Source organism: Nyctereutes procyonoides, unplaced genomic scaffold (genome assembly GCF_905146905.1).
Source record: "Nyctereutes procyonoides isolate TBG_1078 unplaced genomic scaffold, NYPRO_anot_genome, whole genome shotgun sequence".
Taxonomy (NCBI): domain Eukaryota; kingdom Metazoa; phylum Chordata; class Mammalia; order Carnivora; family Canidae; genus Nyctereutes; species Nyctereutes procyonoides.
Window position 1 is genome coordinate 22243612 of NW_026575134.1, and position 14919 is coordinate 22258530.

At 44.8% G+C, this 14919-nt stretch overlaps 1 protein-coding gene across 1 annotated transcript in view; it reads right to left on the minus strand.

The window, feature by feature from the left end:
* PCLO (piccolo presynaptic cytomatrix protein) overlaps positions 1-14919 on the minus strand; it is a 390843-nt gene that overhangs the window by 187040 nt on the left and 188884 nt on the right. Inside the window, 3 exon segments of the mRNA XM_055301126.1 lie at positions 4099-6107; positions 6483-9314; positions 9317-11762. Coding sequence (XP_055157101.1) covers positions 4099-6107; positions 6483-9314; positions 9317-11762 — 7287 coding nt within the window.

The window sequence follows — 14919 nt, forward strand, 5'->3', positions numbered from 1 at the left end:
TTCATTAAGCATTCTAGTTGAGGAAGAGTTCTACTAATGAAAGTGAGAAAATCATGTGTACCTACTCTTTTCATTAGAAAACATACTTCTTCCTTTGTTCTTTCTAAACTGTGATGAAAACGCATCATTATCAAGTCATAATCTAGGTAGACAGCTTAACCTCATGGGAAGGAATAAATATTGACTCTGTTTTTGTTATATCTCTTGAGAATCTGAAGGACTTAAGGAAAAAAGCAGTAATGTTTTTCCATCTTTACTCAGTTAAAAATTTACATTTGTAAAAGGAAGTAGGCTATAAGATAAAACTGGATACATAAATGTTATCAAAAATAGATTTTGGCTTTGAGGCTATGACTTTGATACCAGAATGATGAAGTCTAGAAAAGGGATAGAGTTCACTCTTATAGACACTAGGGAACATTACATAACTCCACAGAATTATCTCAGATAACTCCCTGCTTCACTTATGCACAGTGTGCACATTATTCTGTGATTTTATGTTAATTAGTGCTAAATTTTAATTAACTAAGTATATAAGACATCTTAGGGCTTAGCATGAACTCAAAGTGCCAGTGACACACTAACTAAACACTAACCATGCTTTTGCCTTAGAATTCCTGCGTCAAAGACAAGACCCAAGTTCCACGATGGAAAAACCATACGCAAGTTAAAGGATCTCATGTGACATAGTTGAATTCCTATGCGGTAGGGATAGAGTAAAATTTAAATCTCTGATATTCCAAATTGCAAAATTAAGACAAATGTTTTGAAACTCTAGGATGGAAGATCTGACCCTGTAGTAATTAAAGTGCTCCAAAAAGTTTCTGAGATAGTTACTAAGACAAAAAAGTGAATATGGAAAGAGAACCAAAACCAAACCAAACAAGCAAGAAATGATCCACATTTGCCTGTGAAGAAATAAAAGGTACAATACAGTGCTTTATATTATTATTATTATCATCATCATCATCATTGTTATTATTATTTGAGAGAGACAGCACAGGGCAGGGGGCAGAGGGACAGGGAGAGAGAGTATCCTAAGCAGGCTCCATGCTCAGCGAAAAGCCCAATGAGGACCCTGAAATCATGACCTGAGCCAAAATCAAGAGCCCGGCACTTAACTGACTGCCATTCAGGCACCCCAGGAAAATTTATTTAGAGAATGAGGTAAGGAGAGCCTCTTTGTGGTAGTAAAACTTAAGCAGAAACCTATACACAGGAATAAGCCAGAGAAAGATCTGAGGGGAGAGAGAGAGAGAGATCCCAACACAGGGCTGGCATGAGGATGAGGTTGGCACATCCAGCAAATGGCAAGGTCAGTGGTGGGAGCAGAGCAAGAGGAGGGGGCAAATGGGGGAGCGACTGATGAGGTTGTGAGATAGGCAAAGAAAAGATCATATGGGTCCCTGTTAAGAAATGTCTAAGGTATTCTGAATTCGATGAGGATCTACTGGAGAGTTTAAGCTATGGAGTGTGGAAAGAAAGAAAGAAGAAAAGAAAAGAAAGAAAAGAAAAGAGAGAAGAGAAGAGAACAAAAGAAAACAAAAGAAAAGAAAAAAGAAAAGAAAAGACGAAAAGAAAAGGGAAAAGGAAAAGGAAAAAGAAAAGAAAAAGAAAAAGAAAAAAAAAAGATGATGGCTTATGTTTAATCTCTTGATGACCTTGGAAAGGAAATCCAAACAGTAACTCAGCAAATTAGATTCCCAGTGATATGCTCTTTACTACTTTTCCAGTTTTATAGTAAACCTCTTCTTCCTCCTCTTTCCTTTTGCTTGTTCATCAGTATGAACATGTGCATAGTCTGTTTCCTCTATTTAGAGGGACCTCCTTTTTTGTCTTCAGGGTCCAACAGAGATTTCACCCTCATGTTTCAGAACGTGTTCTTTGAAACATTTCCTCACACTTCCAGAAAAAAGAGATCTGACCACAGAATCACATATAGGATAGAACTTCTCTTTTCTGCTACCTTACAGCACGCTATTTTATGCTATGTTGTCTCAGTGGCTACTGAATGGTGTGATTCTTCTCAACTTTACTAGTTCTGAGAAAATTAACAGTATGTAAATTACTGAGCTAAACTTCTTAAATTAAACCCATATCACTACGAATATCACTTAGAATATTATGCTTTTCGAAACAACTAATCCATGTTTATAATGAAGGAATTTAGTTTTTTACAACAGACTCAAAGCATGTCTAGAAATGGGCAAAGAAACCAATTATAAAAGTCACATGTTCGAATCACAGTATCTAAGGTGCCAAAAACATTACCTGTACACAAAATGGTCTACCTTGTGCGTGAAATAAAACAGTATCTTTGAGTTGAGCTTATTCCATATTAAAGCACTGAGTTGGACTGATTAGGAAAAGGAACTACTGAACTTCAGGAGCTCAATCCACCTAGGATATTTCAGGCTCAGAAATTATTTCGTAATTCTACCCAACTTCCTTTGGGATTAGGTAGTTAATCAGTATCATCACCTGGAATACAACCCACATAACTCCCGGTATCTTTCATTTCACACTTCTAAGTCTGAAGGTGAATACTGTGAAAAAAAAAATACAACTTCAACCTCTTCTTTAACTGAGTTTATATGAATTAAGGGTATAGGGCTATATATTAAGTAAATAATCAATACATCAACTGGGAAAGTCTATTCTTTCTGAGGATGTAAATGGTATATTACTTTAAAGTCCTGTCAAAAACCACATTTTCCAAGTTTCCAAGTAACTCTTTAGGCGAATCTGGATGCCACTGCTATAAAAACACTTATACACATAGCTGAATTGAAAATCACTTCTCACAACAGATTTAATTCTGGAAACAAAGCCATAGAAAAAAATAACTTTCTGTAAACCGAATGAAATCTCAATGCACCAGTGCTTTCCTGACTTCATGTTATGACCTCTGACCCCCACATGAAGATAATTTTCCTTCATGAGGGGACATACTGCTTAAGAAAATACGTAATAACAAAATGTCACTATGAAACTAAAAGATATGAATTTGTAATTTTAATATGCCTATAGAGATGTCTACATACCTATAAATAGACTTGCAGTCATATTTGATGACTTATTCCCAGCCCACAGCCATAATGTCTAAGATACATGGGCCAGCGGAAATATAACAGTGTCTCAGAAAAGTCTATTTAGAAGCTTTAGAGTTTGAAAATCTGGAGTTCAAACACCAGTAAATTGAGGGAACTTTTAATTTGAACGTGGATCTTATCTAAATTGAACTATCATATTTATCAACAGCCTTCTCAAGAGTATTATATTAGATTTTAAAAGTAGGATACACTTGTTTTTCTAGCTGATTATTACCATTTCTTACTAGCTCAGCTAGAGAGATCTTCACAAATGCGTCCAACATACCTATATTCTTTCTCCTTTGAAGCATACCGCTATATTTTAAAATAATTAATGGCTATTATGCAAAGACACATAAAAATTCTTTTTGCTTCTATAAGCCCTAGAATTAAGGTTTACCTGAGGTTAGATTTAAGAAAGTTGCCAGAAACTAAACAAGCATGGATGAACTATGAAATTATATTACTCTTTCATCTGCCTTCTCTAGAAATGCTCTCTTTTGAACAGTAAATATTCTAAGCCCTTTTCTGAAAATATTCTGGCTGGAGGAAGACAAAACTGATTGGAAGATCTCCAAGGACCCTCCCAATGAAGATTTCCAGGGTCCATGGGCCTAAATTTAGGGCCGTCCTTCGCCTTATCTGTTTATGCTCAGTATTTATTCCATCATACTTGAATATGAATATTAATTATACTCCCGGAAATCACACTCTACAACGGACACTTGGGAGATTTCAAGGTCAGAATGAAACTTTCAATCTCAGGGAACCATAAAGTAATGCACTTCTTTTTCATTCTGCTCACATAAGGTGCCTTCTTTTTTTGGTATCTCTAAATGGACGTATACTTTCCTGGTTTTTCCCCAAATTTCGAATGAAATAATCCTCCCTAAACTGCAGTATCAGGTTCTAAGGTACCAGGAGCCTCACTGCCTCCGCAAGTCTGCAAACACACGGTTAACATCAACTCATCTATTGTCTTCTAACTAAAAAGAATCACTCTTACCGTGTAGCCCTCGGTATACTGAAAAGGAGCCCTGGAACTTTCATCTGCTGTTGGACTCAGAGGCTTGGGGTCAGACATGGACCGCTGCATCATCTTGGCTGTCTTAGGACTTGCTGGGGGCACTTTAGCCATGTCTGGATGCAGTACTTTCTGTGGACTTATCTCATCAGGGAGGGGTTTTTCATAAGGTACAAAGGCTGATTCTAAGGCTTTGCCTGGTGAAAGTGGTGAGATGGGTGAATAAAGGACTTTTGGAGATTTGGGTGGGGAAGGAGCCAGCTGTAATGTGGAATCTGCCCGAAGGTGAGATGAGTAACCAATCTCTAAAGGTGTTGGGCGTTTCTTGTCTTTGGGTGGAGAGGTGGCACTCAGATACTGAGGACTCTGTGTGTCTGAATCTGCTTCTGTTTGACATCCTAAGCTGCCCCCTTTGTAAGTCTTTTCAGGGGCTGAAATGTGTTTAATTATTTCTACCTTGGCATCCACGCGTGCGTGTACTGACGGTGTTCTTATGGTTCCAACGGGTTCAGTCTGCACAGAAATCTCGGCTACTGTCTGAACTGCTATACTGGCGACCTTGGAAAGGGGTTTGCTCTTGTCAGCATCCACAGTGCTGTCCCCGTACTTGCCTACTCGAGCTTTCCTCCTCGCTCTAGTAGGCATATCCCATTCATCCTGATCTTCATCATCAGTTTGGACACTTGTATCAACACTCTTTTTGGTTCTCCGCCTCCTACTCACATAGCTCCGGTCTGCTGCGTCCTCGTCGTCGGTTTGCACGCCGCTGTCCACTATCTTTTTAAAGCCGCGGGGGTCATCGGGTTCCCCCATTTCCTCATACTGTCCACGGGCTTTCGCTGCAGAACTTCTCTTTTTGGGCTGCTTCTCCTCCTTGACCACCACCTCTGTCAGAGGGATTTCTGAGACGGTGCTAAGGATGCCAGGTGGGGCGATGTACTGGGTCACACCATCAGACTGCATTGTGTACCAGCCCTGGCTCTGGGGAATTTCGATCGCCACGACGGCCGAGGCGGTGGTGGTGGCGTCCTCAGGAGCCCAGAACGCACTCCCTTCCGGGGCAGCATACTGCCCTTCCAGCATCGCCTGCTCCGTGGTCGTTTGGGGAGATGCAGTTCCAGAAGGGTCGTAGTTATACTGGTAGATCTGGCGAATCTTCTGCTCTTCCAGCTGCTGGTGAAGCTGCTGCTGCAGGTGCTGGATCTGCTCCAGCTGTAGCTGTTGCTGAGCTAAGGTCTCCTGCCTCATCATGAACTGGGCCTGCCGCTCCTCTTCTTGCTGATAGAGAAGGTGCTGCTTCATAGACTGCAGCTCCTCCAGCTTCTTTTGAACCATGATCTTTTCTTGTTCCCGGAACCTTTGAATTTCCTGACGCTCCCACTCCAGTTCCTCGGCAAAACGCTGTTGCTTAATTTTCTCCAGTTCCAGGAGCTCACGCTCCAAGTCGAGCTGCTGCTGCTGTTTATCTTCTTCGGGTACAATTAAAATAGCAGTTTCATCTCCCACCACTTCAGAAAACACTTCGGATGCTGTGGTTAAAGTGGGAACTGAGTCTATCGTCTCAGCAGTCAGAGTCTCCATCGTAAGGGTCTGCAAACTGGCACTGATATCAATACCAGGTGCCGCGATGTCTGTTTCAGAGGCACCTGTTGTTAGGAAATAGGATCTAGGCATCGGCTGGCTCTGGTGCAGAGCGGATAACGAAGTCACGGCGTCAGCTGTGTGCACGCCAGACAAATCCCTCACCGTGGTGCTGAAAATGGAGCCAGGTTGTGTGGTGATAGCAAATGTGGAGGGAATTGGGGTTGCTACTGAAGAATAGACGACACCATTCGATGACCTCAGAACGCTCCCCACACCATACTGGGATCCTGGAGGTGGAGTCATTCTTGCTGTGGAATACTGTGGGGTACTAATCCCAACTTCTGAAATGACTTGCCGTGTTTCTGGATAGGGACCTGTGGTCTTGCTTGAATAATCCATTACCTCACCTGAAACACAGGGTAGAGTTACAGTCTGGTTCCCAGAACGAATGATGCTTTTTGGGTTTGAAAGCCCTCTCAATCTTGACGAACATAATGAATGGGACGGCATGCAAATCCACAGGTTAACCTAATCAGATGCGGAATAAAAGCGATGTTGATCATGCAGGCACATGCAGGCGATGCTGGGCAGAAAAAATTAAAAAAAAAAAAAAACACGAAGAAATGAAAGTGCACATGGACTCCAAAATATGTTGCCAAAACATCCAAAGCAAGAGAAAAGGTAACAAAATTGGAAAAGGGACCACATCTTTCATCCTGAAATGAGATGAGGGACACCATAACGACATTTCAAGGAAAGGTCTGTTGCCACATCATACTGACCTGTAGTACTTCTCCCTGAAGTCAGATCTACTGCTGCATCAGTGCCTCCGGAATAATCAAAAGCATTTTTACTTTTATAGAAAAAATGTCCAGCTTCCGCTAAATTAGTGTCGGACATGGAAGGTTTCATTCCCCCAATCCCTCTATAACCATAGGGCCCTGATCGATAGTACTGATAGTGGTCATCCCTATAGCCAAAACGATCCTCAGGAAGAGTAGTGGCAGGCTGCTGTGCCGTGCAGCTCCTTCCGAAGGGTAACTTGTAAACCATATCACAGCACACAGCTCTTCTTCCTGCAGTCAGATCAACAGGCTTGTCATCATCTTCCACTATCTTGGTCACCACACCCGAAGTGGATTCGTCCATTGTCACAACTGTTCTGTGCGACTTTGTTGTACTGAGGTCCACCACCTCCCCATCAGGGATGCCCTGCAATGTGATGCTATCAGTCCATCCATTTGTGACACCAGCAGGAGGCACAGTGACAGGTTTTGGAAGAGCTGAAGTCACCGGGTGTGCCGAAGGGCCTAAAGATAAGTTTATCGGCGCGTCCTCCCTAGCAGCAGGGAAGGCCTGGCCACTTGGCATCTTGTACGTGGGCTCAGCGGGCTTTGATGTCGTGAGCTGGAGCGGTGCAGTCGTCCCACGTTCTAGGCCCACCAGGCTTTCCGCGGCCACAGCGTGACTTGAACCAGCAGTGCCCGCGACCACGGTCGCGGACTCTGCGAGCAGGGCCATCGGCGTCGCTGCTGACGGAGTTGTGCTGAGATTTATAACGGAGGGCTGGACAGCACTAATCTGCCTGCCATAAACGTCACTTGCGGCGCTCTGCCTCTTCAGATCTACGGTGGCAGCGGAAAGATCCACACCCTTGTCAGGCACCTGCACCTCTCCTTTTGGTACCGTTCGCAAATCAATGGCATCGCCCACAAGCTGCACCTTCCCGTTTTCCTTAGGCTGACGCTTGTCGAGAGCAAGAGGCTCTGGGGAAACTGAGATCGGGACACTGCTGAGACCAACACCGGGGACTGCACTTCTGGCTGCTGAAACCTCGGCCTGAGAAACTTCAGCTGTGAAAAACTGTGTCTCCGAGGTTGGGGCTGCTTGAAATGAAGACAAGGTTGTGACCGGGAGAGCAGACAATGTCCCCAGAGATCCTGAGAGGTACAAGCTTGGTGCTGCAGAACTGGGCATTCCCGCCGTGGTCAGAGGAGGAACTAAAGAAAACACTGGTTCGATGGAAATCAGGTCTTTGGGGGGTGACCCCAGGGGCCAACTGGTGATTGCCTGACTGGCTGAAGAATCTGTTGGAGTCCCGGGTTCAGATGGCAACGTGATAACCACATAGGTTTCCATGAGGGATTTGGAAAATCTCGGGGAGGACTTGTTAGAGTGAGGGGAAAGTGGGGATGTAGGGGAAGGTAATTTATAATCTGCTGAAGTCACTAAATTTAGTGTCATATTTGAAGTTAAAGATAGACCTGCCGGTTTGGGGTGTGTATCTGCTGGTTTTTGTGTCGTTACTGGAAGCTGAGGAACTGCTGGTTTGGGGGCAATTGGAGGTTTACTTGGCTCAGGTCTGTGTGTAAACACAAGGCCAGACGGGATGGAAGATGGTTTAGGAGGAACAGGAGGAGGTGCAGGGGTACATATTTTTGTTATGGGTAACCCACTACCTCTTGGAATGGCCGCGGCCTCTGCTGCAGTAACAACATCAGCTGGCGGTGTAGCTGTAGGAGTTAGAGTCACCGGAGCTGTAGCGATTACCTTTTTTTTAGGATGAACAGCTGGTTTAGGTGAGGTTGGTGGAGGAAGGGGTGGAGGAGGAGGAGGAGGGGGTGGGGGAGGAGGTGGAGGGGGCGGGGGAGGAGGTGGAGGAGGTTGGGCTGATGCATCCACAGAAGAACTTCTAAAGAATGGACGAGTTTTAGTCGGAAGAGAGCTAACAGAAGGGCTGCCAGATGGCAAGGGAGGTGCAGGTTTAGCTTGATCAAAGACCTGTCCAGACAGCAAGCGTGTCGCTGGAACCTGCTCCTCCACTGCAATAGCAGGAGAAGGAGGCTGATCAAACCCGGTTTCAGATAAGCCAATTTTTGTGGGTTCAACCTCAGACTTCTCCCTTTTATCTCTGTAAGCTTCCAAAACGTCAAGAATAATTCCATTCCCGGTGTCCTTCTTGGCTTTCTTCACTGGGTCTTTTTCAGATGTAGATAAGTCAGTGGAAATAGTGTCAGCAATGAGCCCCTCGGGTTCAGTTCCTACAGGTTCGAGAGACGGTCCCATATCAGATAAGGAAATCACGATATGATCAGCACTCGCTCTTCCATCCGGTAGGGCAGTCCGAGCTAAAGATATACTTATTTCTTCCGGATAGTCGATAATGCTGCCAGGAAAATATGTTGATGAAGAAATCTCAGAATCTTCAAACTTAGTCACCATGTCCACAGGCTCCGCATAAACTGTGGTTATACTATCCAAGGTAGTGATGGGTGAGGAGCTATCTGTGGTACAAACTGAAGACACAGATGATGTGAGAGAGGGTGTGTCGGAGGGCGGGACAGATGTGGCACTTTCTGAAGGCTCGGAGTAGGTCAAAATCAGTGACTCATGGGCAATTATCTCTTGAATCTCCCTCGTATAATCAGTTACATATTCATCCTCAATTTCTTCTGTTGAAAAATGTTGGGTTATTTTGACATCGGGGATGGAGAGCGTTGCGCTGCTGGTGGAATCTGTGAGAGATGCTCCCGAGAGAACACTTGATGTCAAAGAAGCATCGGGCATCCTGTCAAAGTCCACAGTAGATTCTGTGATGTCATCCGTGATGGGGGCTGGGATGGACCGGACCCAGGTGGGAACTGCATCTGCTGCTGCCTCTTCATGAGCTCTTCATAGGCAGCATCGGCATCTAGTAACTTCTTTTCTTCACTGGTGGAAGTTACCATACTACCCAGATCCACTATCTCGTGGCTTTCTGGGATGATGTAAGAGCTTGAAACGATGTCTTCTTGAGGCACAAGAGAATGTAAGCTTTCCAATTCGTAAAACTCTTTCTGGAGGTCTGTTATTTTTTGCATAGGATCTTCATAAATCTGTTCCGGAATCCTTACTTTTTGCTCTTTCCCTCTCTGTTGCAGAAAGCCGTTTTCGTCGTCTTGCCTCGTTAGTAGGCCTCCATCTACCGAACCATTATATGTGTCCTCCACTAGAGATTCGTAAATATAGTCCTCTATTAACATTCCTCCATACAAAGGCTCTTTTTCAAACATTTCATCTCGTTCCGTTGCAGCTGGAAAAGCCTTGTACTTGTGGGTTTTGTGCATCATTTCTTCATACATCTCCTCAGCACTTTTTAATGCCTTTTGGCCGTCTTCTCTCTGCATGAGACACTGCTCATCGGTTGGGGAGTACAAAGACACAGCTGTGGGCAATTTATACACTTTCTGGACTTCTATTATTTTCTCTGGGCTTATTTCAAAACCTTCCGGGTCTGACTCTATGCTAGGTGAGTATTCGGAACAAGAGGACCGATGGAGCTCCTCCATCTCTGCGGCCTGACGTAACTCTTCTGTGGGAGATGCGTCTTCAATGGGAGAGAGGTTACTGGGTGGGGTCTTTGGTCTCTCCCTCCTCCTCTGAGCTCGAAGTTCATCTTTGTCTTTCTTTGATTTCTTACTAGAAGTCTTTCTTTGTTGCTGTTCCAATTCCCGCTGCTTTTCTTGCTCCTTCAGCAGCTCTTCCTCCTCTCTCAGCTCTTCCTCCTCTGAGGAGTCCTCGATGGTGGGCAGAAGGGGGCCGTGCGACCTGTGCCGAGCTTTCCGTTGCTGCTTGCTCTCTCCCTTTTTGTGGCTCGGGCTACTATCACTGTCCTCATCAAGGGAGGACACCGACGTCGGGGATGTGCCGGGAGTGAAGCTGGAAGCGTGAAGGCTGGAGGACCCTTCCCCCCGTGACCTGTCTTCTGGAGAGTCCGTCAGGCTCTCCATTTCCAGTTCTGGCTCCTCATCGAAGTCCAACACTGTGGCTCTGCGCGCGGGCTCCGGGCCGTAGCGCTCCGCCGTCGCGCTGTTCAGCTCTATGGTTTTGAAGCGCCGAAGACCGCCTCCTCCGGCCACGATGAGCTCGTCGCTGTCCTGACTCGTGGTCTCTCTGTACCTCGGCTCGGGGCTGTCGTCGAACATGTCATCGTCGTCATCGTGCCACGAGTGGCGTCGTCCCGCATCGCCGTCGAGGCTTGCGGCGCTCCTGCGGCTGGCTCGCCGGTGCTTGCCCGCGGCCGCCCTCGCCTTGCCCCTGGGCTCTTCCCTCGGGCGGCCGTCAGCGCTGCGCACGTCCGGGAGGTGGCTGCCGGGGGGTTCGTCGCCCTCAGACCCCGAGGCGTCCTCGTCGGCGCTCGCGTCCGCGGCTGGTTCACCTCCCAGGCCGCCGTCGTCCCCGGAGCCCGGGCTGTCCTCCCGCCTACCATCCTCGCTGCTGGATGAGCCTGCGCCGGCCCCGCGCTCTCTCGGGGGCCCCGGGGGCTTCTCGCTGTCGCTGTGGCCCTCCGCGCACTCGGGGGGCGGCCTTAGGGGCCGCGCGGCCCCGACCCACGCCAACTGCCCTCCATAGTCCTGCGTGGAGGGCACGTCCCGGCGGCCGTCCTGCGTGGAAGGGACATCCCGGCGCCCATCCTGCGTGGAAGGGACATCTCGGAGACCGTCCTGCGTGGAAGGGACGTGTCGGAGACCGTCCTGCATGGACGGGACGTCCCGTCGACCGTCCTGCGTGGAAGGCATGTCCCGTCGACCGTCCTGCGTGGAAGGGACGTCCCGGCGGTCGTCCTGCATGGAAGGGACATCTTGGCGGCCGTCCTGCGTGGAAGGCACGTCCTGGCGGCCGTCCTGCGTGGAAGGCTCCCCTTCCCCCGCGCGCCTCGCCAACTCCTGTCCCGCCGCCGGGGTCTCCGCCCGGGAACCCACGGGCAGCCCGCAACAAACCTCCGGAGGCTGGCTGTTCCCGTGGGGCTTCTCCGCCACGAGGGTGCTTGCCTGAGCCTCCAGAAGGGAGAGGACCGTGCTCTCTAACTTAGCCAAGTCTGAGGGGCTGGAGGGGCTGCTTTCTTGGGAAAAAGAGTCCTTTTTGAGAACCTTGTGCAAATCTTTTTCGTCACTTGGAATAAGACTTGGAATTTCACCAAGTGAACTTGATATCCCATCAGAAGAGTATCCTGTGTCACTCAGACCTTGCGGGCTTTTTGGTTGCTGAGAACTTGAAGTGTCTGATTTGTCATCTTCCTTTTCCTAGCAGGGAGGAAAAGATACAGGAAAACTTAAAATGATTAAACTAGTAACAGGGCCTCTCTATTACTCCCAAATAACTGCTATGAACTGAGGAGTAATACTAGCATTTTTCTTTCAACTGTATGCCAGTAATTTTTTTAGATCTTTGGCTACAAAAAAATGAAAATAGTTGATATGTATTAAGGTTAGTTTACATTTAATCTAAGTTTAATGAAATGCCCATTCTCAACGACATTTGTTTTTTTTCCACTAACACTCTATTTATATTTCAATTCCATTTTCTTTCAAACACGTGATTATTTTTCTCAGTACATTTATTTGGGGAGAGAGTTACAAATTGTCAAGAAATTACAGTTTTCATTAATATAATCAATACTTTTGAGTTATGGGGACAAGCAAAGAAAGAAAAAAAAATCAGAGGATGGGCTTTGTACCTGGCTATAAGTTGTAAGAGATGTTGGAAATTTTACTGAACAGAAATATGCAGGTGATATGACCATAATGATATCTGCCTCAACAATCACAAAAAAAAAAATTCTTTGAGAGAGAGAGATTTAAATATGGCACTACCTTTTAAGGACACTTTAAAAAACGTTAAGACATTATATTCACTTGCTATTGTTGTTAATATTATTATCCTGTATCATTTGAAGTGAATGTTTAGAAATTTTGAAAAAGTTTACAATTATTACTAATAGTTATTGCTAATAATTAATGACTTTTAAAAAGTTATGCAATAACTAGTCTGACTCATGGCTTTAGATAAAGAAAAATATCCAGCTATTATTTTTGTAGTGTTTTTAATCTCATTTATCTTTAGCATCATACCTCAAAGCTATTTAATAAATATCATCTATATAAATGTCTTCTGATTGTGAAAATACTTGAACTTTTACCTTTAAACTGTGTCAAAGTCACAGCCTTTCAACCAGTATAATAACTAACTTTGGTAAATGGGATCATGGGCTTTCCAAGGAGCTGGGATACTATGCAGACAAATCATAGCTTTGACCTGCTGCTTTTCTTGGGCTGTGATGAGGCCATGCCAGCAATTTGGTTCAAGAATCAGAGCAACCTTAAATGAAAATATTAAACATAGAGACTTTTTGCCTAAGTCCAAATTAAAAATACACATGAGCAAGATGAAACTCAACTAATCCAATTGGTTTCCATGCTTAGAGTATTAAACTAACCCCACAGCCCTATGGAATGAAGAGGTCAGAAATCAAGGTACAGGAGGACATTCGCTATCAGACCCTGGCCTATGAAGCCACCTCAATTCCACTAAATCTGTATCTTGAACTAACCACCTCAATTATTTTCAGTGGGTTTGTAAGCACGGGCTCCTCCAACCCCCTGGTAACCCAAATGATCAGATAGGTGTCAGGCTGAACAACAAACAACACATACAAAAACCTTTCTTCCTTCTTTCTCTCCTTCTCCGCCTCCTCTTTCCTCTTTCTTCTCCTTCTCCCCTTCCTTCTCCTTTTCCTTCTTTTAGCTATGGAGTTCTCCAGTACAGAAGCTGTTGGTTTGATAGTCAGTTTACATATGTTCATTTCAATATCTGTTGGTTAGAGATGTATCTTTTTTTAAAGACTTTATTTATTCACGAGAGACGTAGAGAGAGAGGCAGAGACACAGGCAGAGGGAGAAGCACGGAGCCTGTTGTGGGACTCAAACCCAGGAACCTGGGATCACGACCTGAGCCAAAGGCAGACAGACGCTCAACCACCGAGCCACCCAGGTGCCCCTAGAGATGTATCTTGAATGCATTATATGGTAAAAATGCTCTGGCCAAATTTACAACACGACACAATTCAAATTCAAAAAGACAGTGATATATTATTCACAACTTCAGTGCAAAAAACAGTATGTATTCTCTGGTCTATCATGAACTAACTTCCCTGGGTCATTTCACATGTCTCCCCAGGGAAAAGTTACTTATCAGCAGTTGTAAGCCTTTAATGGTAGGGCTGATGAGCACCCAATTAGTTTTGGTTCTTTTGTCTTAAGATCTGCACATTAAAGAGGTAGGCACAGGTGAAGCAAACTAATAAATTCTTTCTAGACAGTCCAAGTGAAGGGATATTTCTATCTCCTCACGTCCACATGATGATGAGCACAATTTTTTTTAGTCCACTATGCTTTCTGTCTTCCTTATCTGCCTGCCCATCCTTCGCTACTTCACAGCAAACACCACGAGAGGGGTGGGGGACCTAAGCTCCTTGTTAAAAAAAGTAAAAAAAAAAGACCTTTCATAATCAAATTGTGAAGGTGTCATTTGTATTCTTTATTTTGTGTCTGCATATGTTATAAACAGAACAATGTAATAAATTATCCACATATGGAGGAAATGTAACCACTGGTACATATAACAATTGAGTATAATAAAAGAAATCATAGTTTGATACAATGAATTCTACAAGTTCTACATTTTACAAAAATACGATTAGGACCAGACATATAATGGAACAAAGGAAATTAAGATACATTAGACAGGAGACTGATGCACATAAATATCAAAATACCTATCCTATAACCCCCTTCTGTGGCCTTTCTCCATGTCTTCATGTTTTCTTTCTTTCCTTAGGACCATGTGCTACCTCTTCTCCCTCCTGCTCCCATCTGGTCTCTTTCCTCCACATTCCTCAAAGGATTCAATCACTATTTATGTATGACGAAGCTGTGATGATTTCCCCTCTAAATACCTCTTCCTCCCCATATTACGAGGTAGCAAGAGGCTGCAAAGATTTTGCTCTATAGGCTTGTGGGTCTAAGATAAAATGTTTGGAGTGGCTAATAAGAAAATCAAGTTAGGTGACCAAAGGGTATTTGTCTGAACTGTTCAGGAGAAATAGTTGGTCATGTATTTATTGTACTATGGTAAATTGAAAAAATACATAATGTCAATTCTTCTCATACTAACTAGCACAGGTGTAAAAATCTCCTGCTAGAAGCGAGTGACCTGCTTCTTCATTACACTGTTAGCTGCTAACTACCAGATCATATACCAACCAAGCCCTTTGACTCTTTAAGGTTCATACAGATTCATCTTTTTATCTACCACTGCCACAATCGACAAAAGAAAAGGATTCCCGGGTAGCTCAGTGATTTAGTACCTGCCTTCAGCCCAGGGCGTGATCCTGGAGTCCTG